Here is a 21,901-nt window from a genome sequence, read left to right on the forward strand (position 1 = left end):
AATGTTAATTTCAACATTTATTAATACCTTATAAATACCATGTTAGCATTAGTTTATTCACTGTGAATTCACAGTAAACTGGCCTGTCTATCATCCTGTCAGAGTGTCTTTTCACGGATAACATCAAATAAATATTTTTCTTTGATCAGGTTAAACTTTGATTAGTCACTCAAACCAATCAGAAACCTTATCCACCATGTTTTGTAGTTTTTAACGCTTTTTCTTTTTCGCTTCTCTTATAATGAGCACGGATCCACACTTGGAATATCCACCGGAAATAGTGAATAGTGAACATATGCTTTGGGACACACTTATTCTAATATCACACACTGTTTAGGATGGATAGAGTGCAACTGATAAAGTGTTTTTCAGTTATTAGGTATGCGATTTCGGCCGCTGCCAATCACTCAAATTCACTACAATTGTGGCGTTTAGCATGAGATACAGCGCATGCGGCACATTCTGGATCCACAATTGATTAACATGACGCTATTAAAGCATGCTGTAAATGCACGTTTATTTCACGTTTGTAGATATGTTCAGAAATTGTCACATTTCCATGTTTGTTTATTGATGATTTCAGATTGCATGAACAGGAATAGGCTTAAACAACCACATCAACAACGCATGCAATTCATTAGTGAACGCGCCCTCCTCAGACCGTCATATTTAAACACGTGTTTGCTGTTGTAATGACATTCTCTCTTGAGTCTGTGTCTTAATAACTGGCTGTCTGTGACCAGCATCAAACCAGCAAACACAATAAAGCATCACGAAACAACACGTCTGACCTTTCCAATCCAATTACATGGAGAAATGCCAGCGTTGGAGACGTTCTCGAGTCCTCATGCTCACTGACCCGATACTGATGGAGATACTCAGAGGATCTGGGATCGGGATGCTGGTCATCTGGAAAGAATTAAGGATTTCTTTTTATTTTGTAGCGTGTGAACAGCCGGATGACGGTAGTGACGTCATATGAATGATGGTGAGATTTTGTCGGATATATTTAATCTCCATCCAGAACATTCCAGAAATCTGAAGTCACTCCATATATATATATATATATATATAAAACATTTAGCTTTATCATTGCACATCTGGCGACATTTAAAGCAGCACACCATCAAACCGCTCATATTGGCATTATTATGCGTATTATTTTGTCTTTGCGACAGCCAAATCCAATTTAGTCTTTTAAATAAATTTTACTTCGTATCTCGAAAAGACATAGCCTATATCTAAAAAAGCCTTGTCAAGATTGCTCAAGATAATAGATTTAATTGTAAAAAAAAAAAAAGTGTTTTTACAACTAAATTACCAAATGTACACGCTGATGGTGTGAGATAATAAAGTAGTTATATATAGTTACTAACATATAGTTAGTTTGAGGTTAATTGATATAATTTAGAGATCTGTGGCATTGTGTTTAGTTTTAGTGTTGTTTGTTTGGTAATGAGGGTTTTGGGGAGTAAAATGAAGTTGATAATTGAACTTGCACAGATTTTTTCTATTTTTTTTTTATTGAACACTTATTGTAATTCACGCGGTTGTTATTTAATAATCCCATGATGTACATTACACACATATTTGCTATTCATTACAACCAAATTTGACAGAGTTACTGGCACCCCTGGTAAATATGATCAAAGATGGCTGTAAAAATAAATTTGCGTTATTTTTCAAGAGTGACAAGAGCGTGGCAGAGAGCAAACTAACCGATGATTCAAACCGAACTTTAAACATTGATTTAGACCATCAATAGGATTAAAATGTAGGCCCTACTGTACCTGATGATCTGCTGTATTATCCAACAATTATCCTGTACGGTTCATGTGTTATTAGGTTAATAATTCTAATGAAAGCTGGCCCACGTCAAACCCTTCACACTCAGTCTGTGCTCTGTTCGGTTGAGAAAGAGAGCATTTGTTCTTAGGAAACACTGACATCTGGTGGCCACTATGAGACGCGACAGGCTTTATTTATTTTTAAAAAGGCATCATAACAGTAAAATATACAGAGGCCTATTTGCATCACATTAGAAAACATTTATATGTTATCTTTATAAATTAAATTCAGTTTAATTAAGCCTTTTGTTCTTAGGAAACACTGACTTCTGGTGGCCACTATGAGACACGACAGCGCTTTATTTATTTTATTTTATTTTTAAAAGGCATCATAACAGTAAAGTATAGAGAGGCCTATTTGCATCACTTTAGAAAACATTTATATGTTATCTTTATTGATTAAATTCAGTTTAATTAAGTCATTTGTTCTTAGGAAACACTGACATCTGGTGGCCACCATGAGACATGACAGTGCTTTAAGCATCATAACAGTAAATTATACAGAGGCCCATTTGCGTCACATAAAAAACAAGCTTATATGTTATCTTTATGGATTACATTTCAGTCTTTCCGTCACACAGATCTGAAGAAATATAGTGTACAAAGCGCTGTACGGGTTTGAACAACACCAGGGTGAGTAAAGTCTGCTTTTCACCAGAGGACATATTCCTGTCTGCGGTAGTTGTTGAGATGGATTACAGGCTGATCTGTGATTCATGTTAGCCAGATAACAGCGATAACAGATGGCATATTCCTGTCATTCTGCACAAATCCCATAATCCCCTGGGATTATTGAAACAGTTGTTGAGTGTGATGTTGTTTAAACAGTTCAGCATTGAACACACAATATTAAATCGGCTAAAGATGGAGAGATAAAGCACTTTTTAAAGTCTGATAGTGATATGCATGCATAAATCATCATTTTTACACGAGTTTATATATTTGCTGACACCATGTGTAATTTTTGGGATAATTTGTAGGGAGGTGGATGCCATTTTATTTGAGAATTAGTTTTATCCTGTGTTATATGGAGAGGAAGTGTGTCTTGATTTCTTTTACTTGCACTGCAAAAAAATGTAGAATTATCTAGTATTTTTGTCTTGATATTTGTCAGTCCAAATATCAAACATTTGCATTTGCTAAAGACAAGTAGTGAAATACCATAAGATATTATGTCGTTTTCTGGGGGGTAAAAATCTAAATAAAGTGAGTTTTTGCTTAAAAAAAAGAAGCTAAACTATTTGCCAATGTAATAAGAAAAATAATCTTGTTTCTGTTTGACTTAAGATTATTTTTCTCACCCCATTAGCAGATAATTGAGCTTTTTTAAACCATGAACTCACTTCATTTGGATTAATTCCCCCGGAAAACCGGACATAATATCTTATGGTATTTTAATCAAGTAAATGCATCTAGATTTAAGAAGTTTTTGATATTTTGACTGGAGACAAGACAAAAATAGACTACTAAGTAATAAACTGTATTAAAAGTGTTAAAAAAAAATATGGTACAATGTCTAAGAACCAAAATAGTTATTATTCCTGATGGAGATATTGAACGTGAATGAACAATACAAGTGCATTTATTTTTACACATACATATAATAAGGAAGTAACATAAATGTGAGGGTCAAAGTCACCAATGACCAGTGACGTCACCCAGGGTTCAGTTCCTTCCAAGGTGCGCGCTGCGTGTGTGCACCAGCGTTCAGTGCGCGTGCCTGCGACCATCATCATCATCACCACCACCAACCATCATCATCATCACCACCAAGCAACATCATCATGATGATGACACGCGTGCGGTCCGCGGTCTCCAACATCATCGGCGGCATCATGGCTTCGGGCTCCAGCGCGACCGAGTCTCCCGCGGATCTCCCGGCCCGGTTCCGGTACAGCAGGCCGGATTTCCTCGCGCTGTCCCCGGACGAGGTGGAGTGCTCTGCGGATCACATCTCCAGACCCATCCTCATCCTCAAGGAGATCAAGCTGCCCTGGGCCACCGGTTACGCGGAGTGAGTACGCGGATGCTGCATACATGCGTGTGTTCGCTCTCAACACGATGAAAATAATCACATGACAGTATTATGAGAATGACATGAGGAATAGAGAATGCAAGATGATTCCATACTTTCATTTCCATCCGTGCAGGTTTAGCTAGGGCGCATGCGTGCATTTTGCGCATTATATCATAAACTGTCTGTCATGTCGGCTGTTAGATCTTATAAGCATGCAGGTGTGATGTTGTGTGAAGTAGACTAGCATCCTTTTTCTTTTGTTTGTTATCAGTTTGTTTCTGGTCCTTCTGTTTTATTTTAATTTTATTTGACTTTTTAGGCCTACTTTGTATTTGTACTTTGAAGAGTAGGCCTATGTCTCATTGTATTGTTCTGGTTTAAAAATAATAATAATATAAAAACTGTCATGTCTAGACCTACAGCAGACTCTAGTATTATTACCGCATTAGAATAAGATTTCAGACAGGTTGAGTTTTATGAATTGTTATATAGGCTACCATATGTTTGGCATTAATGATACATGATACTGATTTTAATTTGTATTGACTCCCAGACTCAGACCAGAATGCTTTATCTGGACTCAAACTGTACTGGGATGGAGAATATTAAACGATGAATACACTAACCTGTTTGTTATTTTAGTATTATTAATCTGTTAATATTTTGAATTAGTCTTTATTTATTTATTTATTTTTAAATTTAAGTTTTAGTAATTATGTTATGTGTTTTTGCGTTTTTTTATTATTTTTATTTAAAGAATATATATATTTAATTTATTTTGTTTCAGTTTTAGTAATTTTTTAAAAAGTTTTTCTATAAGTATTTCTATTTAATTTTATTTCAGTTTTATTTAATTACCAAAAACTATTTTTAATAGCTATATTTAACAGTAACATCACTGCAATTTACAAGAATTAGGACTACAATCTGTAAATATATTTATGTAATATATTGTTTCCTTGAATCCAGTCACATTTTGTACATAAAAAGCAGCATTTCCATGAATTAGACGTCACCGATGTGTCTCCTCTCAGGACAGTATGAATCCCATTAGATCCTCATTTAACTAACGAGGATGCAGAAATCAGTTTCCGTGGAAACCCTGTTGCGATGTGGGCGATTATCAGATGTTCTCGAGTCTCGTGCTCTTTAGACGCACGCTGCAACAACTCTCTGTTTAGGAGCTCGAAAAGCTTCGTTTGATGAAGACCTCATGAAGGTTGTAGATTTAAACTTAACGGTGCCATAGTCTGCATTCATTGATACAATATTTTAAATTGTTCTCTGATATCTACATTCTCCAGATACGGTTTTACATGTGCATGTTGTTAATGGGGAAACTGTTGCTGTGTCTCCACAGGGTGATCAATGCAGGTAAAAGTGCCCTGAACGAGGACCAGGCGTGTTGTGAGGTGGTGGAGCTCAGGAAAAGACCCGCGGACCCGTCCAGCCCCAGTTACACTCCCACTAGGAGGCGCTCTTCTCTGCCCAGCGCTGACATATTGGAGACCATCGACAGCACGGTGAGGGTCACATCTAAACTGGGAGAATGGCTTTCCACAGATAATGAGAGATGTTTCATAACACACTCAGGTTTTAAAGTGCCCCATTACGCTATTTTAATTAAAGGCGGGCATACACTGTGTGTGCGATGTGTGTGTTTTTTCAGCAAGGTACCTACTCACACTCAACGAGTAAATCGCATGCAATGCAAAGCCAAAGTTCAGGATTTATGTGCTCACACTGAACGGTCCGATCGTCGAGCCGCGACTTCACTGCTCACACTATACGTGTAATATCTGCCATAACCCCCTGGATTGCGCCTATAGACGTGTATGTATCCAGAGATATTGTCAAAACAAGCATCTGCTATCAGTATCAAGATGATTTACGCATTTAATTATTAGTAGTATTATTGTATTATAATTATTAGGGCAGGCCTATTGGCTAATTTTATTATTAAATTGATCCGCTATTGTAATTAATTTGCCACGCAATATTTTCACAGCACATATATAACCAACGTGCTGTGAGTGCAATCTTACTCCTCATTAAAAATTGTCTAAAACATTTAGGTCGATTTGTGAATTATAGGCATATAAAATAGCTATTAACAGTCTATAATAGCCATAATTAATCATCAATGAAAATTTAAAAACAGGTTTATTTCAAAAACATTGTTTAACAAATTAATAAAAGAGGCGTTACATCACAGGTGGCTTGGAAGACGTGGGTAGGCTAATATTATCCATTTTTGCAACACGAATTCGAGGTAAGCAACAGTAATTTGTAGCTAGTTTGAACTACAGAACTTAAAGATTTCCCTCTTTTCGTTTTAATTTTAATTTTATTTTTGCAGATGAAATGGTTAAACTTCTGTTTTTCGCGCAGGCGCGAAAGGGAAAAACACTGAGTTTAGGGCAATCGGTTCGTAGCTTTGCTTCAACTGTGCGATATACTGTAGTCACGAGGAGCGACCAAAATTTCTGACATGCCAGAAATTCATCCGACCATCCGATTGTCGATCGTGAGAGGTTAATCGCCTCTCGTTTCTCCCTGTACACTGCACGAACACTGCACGACAAAGCTGAAAATCGGTCCGACACGAAAAAGAGTCGCACGAGTCAGAATTCGGCTCAAAATCGGACGAAAATCGCAGTGTATGCCCGCGTCTAAGGCTCTCTTCTCACAATGTCTAAACAATTTGAAAAAGGATTCGGTCTCTCGAAATCCCCTCCTTTCCGAGAGTCTGCTCTGATTGGTCAGATGGTCCACTCTGTTGTGATTGGTCTACTCTGCTCTGATTGGTCAGATGGCCCAATCTGCATCTTAAAGGGTAACTAATGGTGCGTTCTATTATAGCCAACGAACCGACTCGGACCTCGGATTTGACGTCACGTCCACACTTCAAGCGTTCTATTTGTTTTGCCCGTCCGAGTCGGAGAAAAAAATGGACGCCACCCGGAAAGCTGTTATAATGGTAGCACTAGCCGAGTACCAGGCACTTACATTAAAAAAAAAATTATTATGTCTACACCTTTTTAAAACGCAGCCATTTGAACTTGAAAATGTTCACTTTATTAATGTTTTTCATGTTAATCTTCTGTTTAGCAACGCTAGCAACGTCAGTAATTGCACTCACAACAACCGATTCCCATACCTACAGGGGACGCAGTAATACGAGTGATTATAACCGTCATTTAAAATACCAAAGCGGTTCAAAAACAATGAAAACAATTCATTCCTACAAGTCACAGGGCGCAGCCATCTTGAATTCCGAAACGGAATTCTTGCTCGGTGTCCTCACGGTTGTCCGACGTCCGAGAGGAGAAATCCGAGGAAAGGGGGCGTGTTGCTAGGCAACGTCTGTCGTCCGATTCGGATCTCCGAGACGGATGAATAATAGAACGCACCATAAACCCCTGGTCAGAGCCTGACTCCACCCACTGGCTATATTTGAAAATGCTGAAAAAGTGGGCTGACGAAAGGGGACGAAATAGATGCCAAAACACTCCATCCTGGTCGTTTTCAATACTCACAATTCCAATTCCTGACTCCCTACAGTGGTTTTGACGACACAAGATGGTTTTTATATTGCCAAGAGCGTAGCTGAAACCTGCGTACGTCACGAAGTGCAGAACATCCAATAGGAAAATTCAACTGCAGTAGCCACCGTTCAACCTGAAGAGGGCAGCACTAAGACGTTTTTACACCATATATTGTAGAAATAGAACACTTTATACACAAACGAATCAATGACTGGTATTAATAAAGATCCATTCTTACAGATCATTAACTAAAAAAAGTTGGTTTAGTGTTTAGTTACTCTTTAAAACTCATGTTCCATGAATATATTTTGTACATTTCCTACCATAAATAGATAAAACATTTCTTTTTGTGAGTGAATGCAGTACAATCGTGAATATAAATGCACAACTTTAAAGGCGATTTTGGCAATATTTAGATTTTTTTTGCACCCTCAGATTCCAGATTTTCAGGCCAAATATTGTCCTATCCTAACAAACCATACATCAATGGAAACAAGCTAACTTATCCAGCTTTCAGATGAGCTGTGACTGTGACACTATTTTCTTCTAGAAACAAACTGTGTCGCCTCATTTTCGCGTTATCTCTGTTTTGCATGTACACAATTCACCGTGATTTTGCCAAGTAAGACATGTTCCTGGATCAACATTCCTGTCCCCTACCCATAAGTGTCCCCTAAAATCACAGGTTAATGATAGTTGAATAACGCTGATGTTTAAGTACTTCATAAACTTGACATAAACTGTAAACGTGTCCCTCAAATCTGATTGGTTGATTGATTGGAAAGTTGAAAGTGCCTGAAGGTCCACAACATAATGATTTGATGTCTTGTTTCTGCAGGAGGTGAAGGAGCTGGACTTCCACTACTGGGGTTTGTTCGACGGTCACGGTGGTTCTGGAGCGGCTGTTTTCGCAGCCAAGTTTCTCCACCTGCACATCGAGGAGCAGCTCCAGGAGGTTCTGGAGATCCTGCAGAACCCGTCGCTCCAGCCGCCCACGTGTTTAGGCGAGGAGAACCCCGTACACCACCTTCCCCAGCTCCACCTGTCCGCCGGAGGCTCCCAGCGAGGCCTGTCCCGGGCCGCCTCGCTCAAGGGGTCCCCGAACACAACGGCCCCGCGCTTCTTCATGGAGAAGAAGATCAAACAGGAGAGTCTGGTGGTGGGAGCCATAGAAAACGCCTTCAAGGAAATGGTGAGTGGTTTCTGGATCAGAAATCCGAGTCTCTAACGGCCACTAGATGGCAGGCTGAGATCCTTTATGAACGAGGCATTCGTGTAAATGAGCCGAACTCGTTTCCCAAATAATCTGCTTTCAACAGTTTATTGAGTGATTTCCAGTGTTGTAGTCGAGACCACCTCACTCGAGTCCGAGTCAACATCGAGTCCATAGAGAGTCGAGTCCGAGTCGAGACCAGTGAGGGTTGATTACCTAATTTACTTTTATTTACTTAGAGAAATCCTTTTTTTTTTTTTTTTTTTTTTTTTTTTTACTGAATTTACTTAGAGTTTAAAAAATATGATCAGTTTAGGGTAAAAAGGCCACATAGTAGGTGGTGTTAAAAAGTCATTTTATTACAATTTGTCATGCGCAGTTGCGCACTAGAAAATCACCAATCACTGGGCGTGTCAATCAATTTAAAGAAATATTTTATTAACATACATTAATAATCATGAAAAATATTTTTAATTGAACTCGAGTGGACTCGGGAATAAGTCCGAGTCCTAAAAAAAAAAAAACGTTCGAGTACGAGTCAATTCCGAGTCCAAATGGACACGAGTCCATGACAAGACCAACACCATTAAAATATGGTCTCGAGACCGAGTCCGAGACGAGTCCGAGTCTCGAGTACTACAACACTGGTGATTTCTGAAGGATCATGTGACATCGAAGTAATGATGTAGAAAATTCAATCTTTCAAAATAAATGTTTTTTTAAAGCTTTCTCAATTTTTAACGAAGGGTTGAGCATCGAGTGATTTCTGAAGGATCATGTGAGCTTTGATCACAGGAATAAACGACATTTGAATATATATTCACATAGAAAACAGCTGTTGATGTTTTAAAGTTTTGCATTGATTTTAAACAGCTTTGGGTTGAGTTGTCCTTGTGTGTGTGTGTGATCTCAGGACGCTCACGTCGCTCGAGAGAGGTTGGTTTACTCGATCTCTGGAGGATGTACTGCGCTAGTGGTGATGTATTTACTCGGAAAACTGTACGTGGCCAATGCCGGCGACAGCAGGTGAGACTTACATCACCTTTTCATAAAGCACATTTCATATATTCTCATTTCAGAGAGCTTATGTCTAGACTGAAGATATAGCATGACTATATCTTAATAATTTCTATAATACATACACTATCGTTCAAATGTTTGGGGTCTAAGATTGCATTAAATTGATTAAAAGTGACATTAAAGACATTTATAATGTTACAGACTATGTCAAATAAACGCTGTTCTATTGAATCGATTGATTGGATGTGAATCCCACAAAAATATGAACTGGTTTCAACATTGATAATAATCATAAATCTTGAGCATCAAATCCTCATATCAGAGTGATTTCTGAAAGATCATGTGACACTGAAGACTGGAGTAATGATGCTGAAAATTCAAAAAATATGATTAAATGGACTGGAAAGGAAAATAATGTAGATTTTATTTTGCTTTGTTTTTAGCAGCATTTTCATTATCTATTCTATTTGATCTTTTCTTCTCTGGTAGATTTCACACAATCCATGAATTCTGTTTTGCACACATATATAGTTAAAACTCGAAAAATTACAATATGGTGCAAAAGTTCACCGATACACCGCTCTATCGTAATTTGAAAGTGATTGCAGTACCAGTTTTGGCCACAATCTTACATACGGCTCCTTTAAAAACGATCTCTTGTCTTTATGTTTTGAGAGGTTGGGCTAGTATCTGTATTAATAAGTTTCATGTTGTTTGTTTTTATGCTGTTTTTGGTCTTTATAATTAAAGTATAGGTAAGCATGACTTTGTTGTGTGTGTTTCAGGGCTGTGATCATCCGGTCAGGAGAGATCATTCCCATGTCCAGCTCCTTCACTCCAGAATCGGAGCGTCAGAGACTTCAGTTCCTGGTGAGAGAAATCGGGATTTCCCGGAGAATAATGATCCGGTTCATTCAGGAAACCAAACGTTTGTTCCTCAGTTGTGTTATTCAGAAAATGTGGCCTTGGAAAATCTGCACTCGGATGTTTGTTTGAGTTCCATCAAGGACAACATCCTAGATTTTGCAGAGGAAAACTGGTCTTGTCCCGTTCTCTCCCAGGCTCACCTGCAGCCGTCACTGCTGGGAAACGACTTCACCAACCTGGAGTTCCCCAGAAGGGTCACGAAAAAAGAGGTTGGGAAGAGAATGCTGTACCGAGACTTCACGATGAACGGATGGTGAGCTATGATGAATATCGGCAACAATTAATATTATTCTGCTCAAGAACCGTTTGAATGACATGTAAAGCGGCCAATCAGAGTTCATTCTGATTTCATGTCTTTATCACATCACAATAATAGACCAGAAAACTCAAATAATGTAGCACCTCATTGCATTACACGAGTCAGATCCAGATAGGTTTAGGGGTGGGTTTAGGGATCAGGGGTCGGAGCTGGGTTGTGGGCTGTGGATTTCACGTTCTGCCCCGCCTTCATTTTCTCCGTAGGATATTGACTTTCAGCCATAATGTCTAAACCATTCAATAGGTTTGAATGTTTTTCCCGGAATCATTCAAAAGTTAAAATTTCGATTCCTAGTTTCGATATTCTAGACCGGAAGAAGAAACCGCTCAACAACACCAATGAAGAAGTGTCTACCGGACGAGGTGGCATAACCGCGCGAGTCGAACATGAGTAGCTTACGTCGGCGGTCCAAAGTGTGGCTTCACTTTTCTAAAAATAACGAAATCTCGGCAAAATGCAAAATTTGTGACAAAAGGAGTATTTTTACAGAAGGAGTATTTCCTTCAGAAAGACCGTTGGTTAGCAAGGTTAGCTAAACTTTTTTGACCCTGCTTCTTAAAAGAATCGGAATCGAGAATCTTTAGGAACCGGAATCGAAACAAGGAATCGGAATCAGAATCAGAATCGTTCAAATTCAAACGATACCCAACCCTACCATTCAAGATAGATTGACCTCGAGCTACGAGGTTATAATAACGAATGTTTCTGCTCCTATAAAAGCCACAAGCTATGAAATCAACCTTGTTATTTGCAAAACACTGACGTCTCTGATCGGACGAACTCGCGGTTACCATGTCCACGTATAATATTGGTAGTTTATGTATTTATACCTTTGGCTTGTTTGCCGCTAGGGAAAAATGTTATTTTGAGCAGAATGTGGAAATGAAACATATATATGCTAGTGGTGCTGAAAAACAAAAGATATCGGACAACAGAAGAAAAGCTTTATTCAGTCTCAGGGTCTTATCCAGGGCGAGGCTTATTCCAACGTAAAACGCTGTATAATTGTATATAGTTTTAATCAAATAAGGTTGTTTTATTCAATTTTGAGCTGCCTGTTCATGAAGCTGAATGTGCATGCAATAAAATAATATACCACTGATGCAAAACAACAGGAATCTCTGCTTTTTATTATGTTTATGTTTTATGTGGGTAGGGCCTCATATTATTAGTTATTGAAATAGGCTCCCAGATGCTTAAGGGGGCCGCTAAAGTCTCTCCTGCTCACTGAGACTGCATTTACTTGATCAGAAATACAGTAAAAATTGTGATATATTTTTACAATGTAAAATAGCTGTTTTCTATGTGAATATATATTAAAATGTAATTTATTCCTGTGATCAAAGCATCATTACTCCATTCTTCAGTGTCACATGACCCGTCAGAAATCACTCTAATATGATGATCTGATGCTCAAGAAACATTTATTATTATCAATGTTATGATTATAATGTCTTTCTAACAAAACAATAAAATCAAAGTACTGAGCCCAAACGTTTAAACGACATGATTTAATATCGGTTTAATATTTTTCTATCAGTATTCAGTGTGTGTAGCTGAAACTCAGACGCTGGAGTTCTCTCTTCACTTCTCCAGTCTGATGTCTGTTTTTGCTTTGTTCAGGGCATACAAAACAGTTCAGGAAGAAGATCTGAAGTTTCCACTCATATATGGAGAAGGAAAAAAGGTAAGATGGCAGTTAGACGTATTTCTGCTTCACAAAAGGTCACACAAGGGTCATCTTAGAGTTTCATTGCCTGTATCTCTCGTCTTTCTACAATCTTAGAAAAAAGGATTGTAGAAAGAAAAAAAGCAGTGTGCTCTGATTGGTCGAGCGCTTTGAGTGTTTGGGAAATGTCCCGCTCTTACCATAACCACCAGTTTAACGTTACTAACTCACTCAACCAGGCCCCGCCCCTTTATTCTGCGTATGAATTATTATAATGAGGAATATGACGACATGTTCATTCCCTGGAGAAACTCAAGACTACAATGAGACGAGTGATTTATCGATCTTGAAACACATTTTCGGGCAGACTCATCACTAGTAGCCTAGACTTGTTGTTTAACGACTGCGCTCTGTTACCGGTAGGCGTGGCCTCCTAGGGTGCATTCTGGGAGTTGTTGTCTTTCATCCACATAAGCCAAAAATACATTTTCTGGCTTTTCTAAGTCTAGAAAGCTCCAAATTCAAAACTAATTTCTACATAAATGACCCATTTTATATACACATTCATCTTTCCATAGGTTAAATATCCCTTTAAGAAAGATTTAAAAATCTAAAGAACGGTTTTCCACTATAAAAACCTTACGTTTGTTCATGGATCTAATAAAGCCAATAAAGAAGCTTTATCTTGAGGAGTGTAGAGACAATCTTTAGTGGCTTTATGGCAGATTGGGGAAGTAAACGGGTTGTGTGTGTGTGTGTGTGTGTGTGTGTCGCTCAGGCTCGTGTTCTGGCCACCATCGGCATCACTCGAGGACTCGGCGATCACGACCTGAAGGTTCACGACTCTGACATCGCTATCAAACCCTTCCTCTTGTGTTCTCCTGAGGTTTGTACACACCTTACACACATACACACACACACTCCAGATGACTTCATAACTTCACTAGCTAAGAAAGACCACGGTATTGGTTTTTTTGGACATGGCACCATCGTATTTTCATATTTTTACTGTATTCTTTTGTTGTTGTTTTTAATATAATGCTATAGCAGGATTATTATCATTAACTAAAAATGTTCATTACTTAAAACAAAATAAACATTAACTGCATCAATATATATATTAGGGCTGTGCAAAAATTAATTGCGATTAATCGCATCCAAAATAAAAGTCTGTTTACATAATATATTTGTGTGTGCTGTATATAATTATTTTGTATATATAAATACACACACATGCATGTATATATTTAACAAAATGTGTTATTCATATATAAAATATTTATATAATATAGATTATGTATTTATATATATATATATATATACAGAATTTAAGCGCAAATATTTCTTAAATATATACATGCAAGCATAGGTATTTATATATACAAAATAATTATATACAGCACACACAAATATATTATGTAAACACAGACTTTTATTTTGGATGCGATCCGATTAATTGTAATTAATTTTTGCACAGCCCTAATATATATATATATATATATATATATATATATATATATATAAAAAATTTAGCTTATTGTCAGCTACAACATTTCTCATTTTCATTTAGTTCAAGTTGAAGTACTAATATAACGAACATGAAATAAATAATAATAAAATGAAATAAAAACTATATAGACAAACAACAAAATGACTAAAAAGAAAGAAAAAAGTATTATATAAAAAGTATAATAGTATATCAATGATGCAAACATTTACCATGCTATTAGTACAGTATGTTGTTTGTAAAAAGTACCATGATATTACTGTGTTTTTGAAAATGTTACTATGATTTTACCTATTTTTATATTGAAAAAACAGCCATTGTATTACTGTTTATTTTTAATTGCTTTACCATGGTATTATGATGTTTTTGGAAAGGCTATGATAATATCATGTTTTGTTGATCGAGTAACATGGTAATAGTTGTTAGGACCTTGATATGATATTATGTTATGATTTTGCATTTGATAACATGAGATTACCATACTGTGGACATTTACCATGGCATTACAATGTTTTCGGATGCGATTTGCATGGTATTATCATGTTTTTCGGACATCATGGGAAGGCCTTGTTTCTCAGACTCTTCAGAGTTTTTCAGAAGTATCTTGAAATTGCGGTTGTCAGTAAATATGAAGTTTTTCTGGATCAGCATCTACGGATATAAAAGTCCCATCCGTTGCCGACATCACAGCACTTCTGCAAGGGTTTCTGGCTCTGTTTTGCTCATTAATGTTTCTATAAGCTCAGATATGGAGAGAATGCGCTGTACATCAGTACCTCAGGCACAGTTGTGCTCGTGTTTGTGAGTTAAAGCGGCAGATCCTCCAGTGACACGAGTCTCTCCTCTCCTCAAATCTTCTGAAGCTCTCTTGATCTTTAATTCACACGCTGTGTAAAGTTCATCCACGGTTCGTCCCGCCGTCTGCATCTCTCCCTCTCTCTGCTTCTCTTTGATCTGTTTTTCTTATTCCTCCTCCTCCTCGATGCACTTTTCACCCGTTATATGCCTCGTGTGGAACTCAATCAACTGTGCTCTGGTGAGATCGAGTCGCTCGTCTCCTGTCGGTTGCACACACACACGGGGTCAAAGGTCGAGGATGGGTCACGAGGACAACCAGACACTGGCATCCAATATGATTTATATCCATCTATCTATGTTATATACATATTAACCCTATAACAAATAACGCAATATAACCCTATAATACTTTTTTTTTTACAAATGAATACATGTTATTTGATTTTTAAATATTTTAATTATATATATATATATAATGTATTAATTTATAAAAAGTATCTATTATAAATCAAAAATTGTTGTGAGTAATACTTTTTTTTAATTTAATCAGCTAATTAAGCAATCACTAAGTATATTGTTTGAGTTCAATTTCAAATGGAAAGTTTATGCAGTACGTTTGTTTTTGTGCAAGAATGCCCCAACCTTTTAATATTGGCATTAAATAATTACTTTTTCACAGAGCACTGGTATCCTTAAATTCTATTTGGGTGGTTATTAAAATTAATTATAATAAGAATTGTTAATTATATAGCCTTTCCAACAACTCAGGTCGCTTTACAATATAGGTTAAGAAATCAATAAAAATAAATAAACCTCAACATCAAAGATGACAGAAAGTAATATTCAGAGATTACTTACAATATCCATAACAAGACAGAGGTCTACATCAAAGTGTACAAAAATAAGCATGTCATGGAAGATTGTGAGCTAAAGAGTAATATTCAGATTTTTTAAAGTGTTTTGAAGAGGTTTTTGATGGAGAGAAGGGTGGATGCTTGACGGCTGTCTTGAGGAAGAGCGTGCACAAATGCTAAAAGACCTGAGTTACATGGTTACCAGACTATTGAAAATGCCAAACACCTAAGATATTTTTCACCAGCCGCCACTGACTTTAAATAAACGAGAAAAAAAAAACTATCTATTTTATGTCGATTGCCATCAACATAAAGGCTAGTTCGTACAGAACTATTTTCATAGGCGCCACAACAAACATCTTATTTTAATGTGTGTAAATTGTGTAATATGGGTGTATATACAAGTTTAAATATAGCCTATATATAAATTAATGTATGCGACACAAAAAGGCTGTTTATTATTATTATTATTTTGGCCGGTAAAAAAATATGCTTGGCCGGTGGATTTTTTCATCTGCAGTCCCCGTGGCAGGTGAGCCAAAAACTTTATTTCGGACCCTCACAGCACACACGAGCATGGCACAGCGGCCAAAGACACACGCGCACGAGCATGGCACAGCGGCCAAAAACACACGAGCACGAGCATGGCACAGCGGCCAAAAACACACGAGCACGAGCATGGCACAGCGGCCAAAAACACACGCGCACGAGCATGGCACAGCGGCCAAAAACACATGAGCATGGCACAGCGGCCCGACGCACACAACACAACTGCTTAATAAAGAAAAGGGAGCATGACCAAACCACAATAAAATATATACCGTATGTTTAAAGGCGCGCTTAAAAGCCTTTAATTTTCTCAAAAAACGACAGTAGTAAATAAACGACTTGTAGTGCGGGAAATACGGGTATGATAAAAAGAAGCATGACCTACCTTATTGCATCAGCGCGCTCTTCTCCGCCACCCTTTCAATGACGCAATCCGTGTCCAAAGAAACCAGAGTCTCTTTTTCGACTGCCATCAACATAAAGGCTTCAAGATGCTCCTCCGCTGTGCTCCTTAATCGATTCTTGATTAATTTTAACGTGGAAAAGCTCCTTGTGTCACAGACAGAGTTAACAGAAACTTGTATCCAGCTCCGATTAGATGGTAGCAGGAGTCAGTGAGCAGGTTATAACTTTGCAGGACATAAGAACAACAGATGGGACATTTTCTGCAAGATTGGCAGGTTTTGTTCACATCCCATTCTTCATCTGGAGTCTGCTCATCTTGGTCAGATACTCTTCGCGCACAGACACCTTCAGTTGTCCCAGTGCGTAAGGCCTCAGGAGTTGCTCTGCTATCGTGTCTGATCAGTTTGGCGCTCAGGGCATTGAGTGTGCCTGCAGGTACACCGTTACAGTTCAAGTTTTCATTCCACTAGTTTGCAAATACTTGGAAAGTGGAGTTGTTTGTTGGAAGATGCGTAAAAACGTCTGGGCAGTGACCAGTGAGGATGGTTTGGTATTTCAGCAGAGTCTCCGCATAACCGTCGGCCTTCGCACGAACAGTCGGCTTCATGTTGTCTTTCTCGCTCAGGGCCTTGAGTGTAACAACAAGATCAATGTAAAAACATCCTTCCTGATCCCCAAACTTCCCAAACACTTTTGTAAGCGCAGCGTCTTTGGCTCACCATCGGGTTTCAACCCTGTTTCGGTGGAGCGCTCCACCTGTTGAAACACTAATTAGCCGTAGTCACGTGACGTAGGTGTTTTGAATCACGCTTCGGGATCTCGCAAAGCTTCGAAACGTCTGTTTCGCTTCAGCCATCCCTAAAAATAGGCTTGTTTGTTTGAGATGCGCCTTGCCTCGCCTGAAATGTAGTCGAGAGTAGGCGGCTGCAGTGAGAGTGAGGGGAGAAGTGAAAAAAGCGCAATCAAGCCGGACAGGTCTCGGTTCTCGCAGTGGATCAGACACCTGTGAGATCAAAGTCTGATATCGCGGGATTCACGCTCGTGCACATGTTGCTAATAAACTGGATGTGATTTAAGTTCTTCTGTTGCTTTTATATAAATATAAATATAATGAACAAGACACCCAAAGTACTTGTTATTTAATTACATTCCAAATATGTTTTTATCAATCTTTTTTATTTATTTAATACAGACGTGTTTTTATAGACCATTTCACAAGATGTAAACAACACTGGTCCAGAAGCACTTCCTGTTTCAGTTTTGTAACACTACATAAAAGCTGGGACAAAATACAACCTACAGAACATTTAAAACTGAATCAAAAAGTTAAACAAACATCTAAGATGTTTTCTTTACATGTGAAATAAAGAAAACGGTTACAAACTGAAACAGGAAGTGTTTCTGGACCAGTGTTGTTTACATCTTGTGAAATGGTCTATATGTTTTAATAAAAATTACATACTAACCCATGTCGGAGAGTTTATTCACCCATATGTATAGACTACACATAAAACATGGTTACAGTTTTAAAATCAAACATTTTAAAAGAGAACAATTCATCACTGTTATTTTATTTATTAATTTATTTATTTTTATTAGAATGCAAGTTACAAACATAGAAGCACCACAGTTCGTGAAACAAATATTATACAGGCACAAATAAATAAACATCAGAATAAAATTAATTTAAAAAAAAATCAGAACACGCAACTATCTGTGTCTCGGCCCAAAACAATGATGGCCAATCCAGGCCTGGCCCCACAAGTTAAACTCATGGAGTGTCTCATTTGTCAAGCACAATAATATAAATTCACTGATTTACTAATTATTGGCACATGAAAGTGGGATTTATTAATGTTTGTGTCATTTCCACAGGTGAAGGTCTATAACCTGTCTCAGCACGAGCACGGCACTGATGATGTCATGGTGCTGGCGACAGATGGACTCTGGGATGTGTTGTCTAATCAGGAAGTGGCAGAGGCGGTGTCTGGTTTCCTTGGAAACTGTGACCCTGATGACCAGCACAGGCAGGTTCCTCAGTTTTGGTTGAGTATCAACTATCTACTCAAGACACGGGAGAGCGTAACACAGGTTAACGTACTGTAGGAGAGAAAGAGGTTTGGCTTTTAATATGAGACTGAAAAATAAAGTGATGTCATAGAAGAATCGTTTCTTTCAGTGGACATTCTAAAAAGAACGTACGCTGCAACATTTTGTGGAATATAAAGGCATTGATGAGTAAACGATGATTGATCGTCACGTTTGGGTGAACTGTCCCTTTAATTACGTTTCAGGTACACTATGGCAGCTCAAGACCTGGTGATGAAGGCCAGGGGAGTCTTGAGGGACCGAGGATGGAGAATCGCCGGAGACCGCCTGGGCTCTGGAGATGACATCTCGGTCTTCATAATTCCCCTACTGAACCGTAAAGAGCCTCAGCCGAGCTGACCAATCAGGAGGCAGGGCGCCTACCGAATGGGACTGAACCCGTCTCGAACACGACGCTCGGATGCTCACACAGCGTCTTGCTGGAGTTTGTGGAACTCGCTCTGCGTTTGAGCTCATTTACAACACGGACATTTGCTTTTAAGACTTGAAAGTCAACTTTGAAGACCCACGTCAGCGTTCCCGACCTCCGCGTGGGATGATGGGATCAGTATATGAGTTTGCACAATGACTAAAGGAGTCGTCCGACTCTTTGAGGCTCTCGTGGACAGATGCGCACCCACCGCAGTTTGTTTATCCGCTCTCATCTGGCAGCTAGGCGGAAACAACCGTGTTTTGTTTGTCCTTTCGGGATATTCATTTATCCTTTGAATGTTTAGTTTGCGGTTCCAGGGAAAAAATCAAAGCAATTCTGGCTGTTATTTGTACATGCAGTTTGTCTCTCTCGTGCGCTGTATATGTGCAATAGCTAAACTTGATCTTCCACTCAGTAAGGACGTGTCAGTGCAGAAGTGTTTTGTTCAGCGAGCTTTACCTTTGATTTCTGTACGTGAATTGCAATCTGTTGTTCAGGGCTCCCGTGTGGAGGGCTGACTAGCGCTACATCATGTTCACAGTGGCACCTTCCTCTTCTACAGCACAAACCCGCTGTGAGCATTTGGAAAGGCTTTCGTATACACACACACACACACACATATAATGTGCAAACACACTCCCCAAGAGAGTGGCCATCTGGTCAGCACAACCTGAGTGTGACCAAAACAAGACTAATTTGGCCAGATTCAGCTGTGTGTGTGTGTGTGTACAGCTCTCTAACACTTTAGCGCAGTCGTTCGTGTGGGTGGACGGCACTGCAAGGGCATCACATGCTTACTAAAGGCACATTCTGGGAAGTGCACACACATGCACTGCAACAATGATTCATGCACTGCTTATGTGGCTCCATTAATGCTTATTGAAACGGCCAACAGATTTTTAATTAAAAAAAAATCACTTAAGATGTTTCTAAATGTTTCTAAAATAACAGGAATAATTTCATATGTTCACCCAACTGATGTACTCCCCGTGTAAAACTAAAAGTTGTTCAAAGAATAAAGTCGTAGGTTCACACCAAACCAAACGTGTTGTCATTATTGACCGTGGCTGATTCAAACTGATTGGCTCTTATGCAGATTTAAATTTGCGTTGCATTTTTCAAGCGCCGAATTTGTGAGCTGGAGATTTTCAGTGAGTATTGATTTAGAAACGGATCGTAATTGATCATGTGATTTAACAAGTCTACTTTTATGGTTTTAATGGACTTTTAAGGCAGGCACGAATTATGAAACCAATCCAGTGAAGGATAGCCGCAGTCTTTGATGTTGATTATTAAAGGTGCAATGTGTAAAAAAGTTTAGGATGTTTTCAGCAGTGTTGTAGTCGAGACCACCTCACTCGAGTCCGAGTCGACATCGAGACCAGAGAGAGTCGAGTCCGAGACCAGAGACGGTCGAGTCCGAGTCGAGACCAGTGAGGGTTGATTACCCAATTTACTTTTATTTACTTAGAGAAATCCTTTTTTTTTTTTACTGAATTTACTTAGAGTTTAAAAATATGATCCGTTTAGAGTAAAAAGGCCACATAGTAGGTGGTGTTAAAAGTAATTTTATTACAATTTGTCATGCGCAGTTGCGCACTAGAAAATCACCAATCACTGGGCATGTCAATCAATTTAAAGAAACATTTTATTAACATACATTAATAATCATGAAAAATATTTTTAATTGAACTCGAGTGGACTGGGGAATAATTCCGAGTCCTAAAAAAAAAAAATGTTCGAGTACGAGTCAATTCCGAGTCCAAATGGACACAAGTCCATGACAAGACCAAGACCATTAAAATATGGTCTCGAGTCCGAGTCTCGAGTACTACAACACTGGTTTTCAGTGGTACTTACTTAATAAACTCTATTTTTTTTTATTACCTTAGAATGAGACATTTATATCTCCATAATAACAGCGGGCATCCCCTTCTATGAAGGTCGCCATATTGTGACGTCATGTTCTACCGTAGCCGAACACACAGCGCTAAAGTGCGCGTTTCATCACTACCCTGCTGGAAGCCATACACACCGTGAGTAGTGATTTTCCCTTGTGAGTGGTGTAAAATATGTAGCATCCATCTTGAATAAGTCATTTGGTGTTTAGTTTTTTTTTTTGCACCACATTTTTTTTTGTGTCGACAAAATCATGCGAATTTGAGAGAGTCGAGTGAAGAGATTGCTTTCCATTTTTTGGGTAATTTACCCTTAATCAAAAAAAAATTATCTGCTAATTACATGTACTAATTTTGGCGAACATCCTCTGAGAATAAAACCTTCCTTGGCGATGAAGTAACTGAAAGATCTCATATTTGATAAATGAATGGATCTGCCAACAGCTGAGGTAATAACATCCTCAGAGTTTAAAACGCCTGCAGTGGATCTAAACCCTGTTCGAACATGAACATCTTTAAAACACTCGAGGTCATGAACCTGGTTAGAAGTGAAACACTGATGGGTTTTCTCAGATTTACACGAATGGCTTTGAGCCTACGTGCTGAATTCACTGCATGAATGACGTCAGCACATTATCAACACTAATCATGTACTTCCGCAATAAACCCAGTTAACTGCGACCGGACCACATGCACCAGATCAAGAGTCAGATACACAGATTCATTAACAATTTGCGCAGTTCCAGTTAATAAACATGCGATGTTAATGTTCAGTTGAGTGTTTATCAATATCACTTTAGCCTACACGT

General features: G+C 38.4%; 1 protein-coding gene across 1 annotated transcript; it reads left to right on the top strand.

Annotated features, from left to right (window-relative positions):
- Positions 1–746: 746 nt before the first annotated feature.
- On the top strand, positions 747–20,238 carry ppm1h (protein phosphatase, Mg2+/Mn2+ dependent, 1H). Its single transcript, XM_039648134.2, has 12 exons — positions 747–988; positions 2,429–2,480; positions 3,510–3,861; positions 5,225–5,387; positions 8,251–8,604; positions 9,539–9,651; positions 10,431–10,515; positions 10,707–10,825; positions 12,515–12,578; positions 13,339–13,446; positions 18,549–18,700; positions 18,968–20,238. The coding sequence occupies exons 3-12, from the start codon at positions 3,632–3,634 to the stop codon at positions 19,119–19,121; spliced, it is 1,542 nt and encodes a 513-aa protein (XP_039504068.2). The 5' UTR covers positions 747–988; positions 2,429–2,480; positions 3,510–3,631; the 3' UTR covers positions 19,122–20,238.
- Positions 20,239–21,901: the final 1,663 nt, after the last annotated feature.

This window comes from Pimephales promelas, chromosome 25 (assembly GCF_988280905.1).
Source record: "Pimephales promelas chromosome 25, fPimPro1.hap1.1, whole genome shotgun sequence".
Taxonomy (NCBI): domain Eukaryota; kingdom Metazoa; phylum Chordata; class Actinopteri; order Cypriniformes; family Leuciscidae; genus Pimephales; species Pimephales promelas.

What these genes read in the sequence shown, in the direction of transcription:
- ppm1h (XM_039648134.2), top strand. Translation starts at nt 3,632, where the DNA reads ATGATGATGACACGCGTGCGGTCCGCGGTCTCCAACATCATCGGCGGC. An exon ending in GACTTCACGATGAACGGATG is followed by an intron (nt 10,826 to 12,514) that starts GTGAGCTATGAT and finishes TGCTTTGTTCAG; the next exon opens with GGCATACAAAACAGTTCAGG. An exon ending in GACCCTGATGACCAGCACAG is followed by an intron (nt 18,701 to 18,967) that starts GCAGGTTCCTCA and finishes ATTACGTTTCAG; the next exon opens with GTACACTATGGCAGCTCAAG.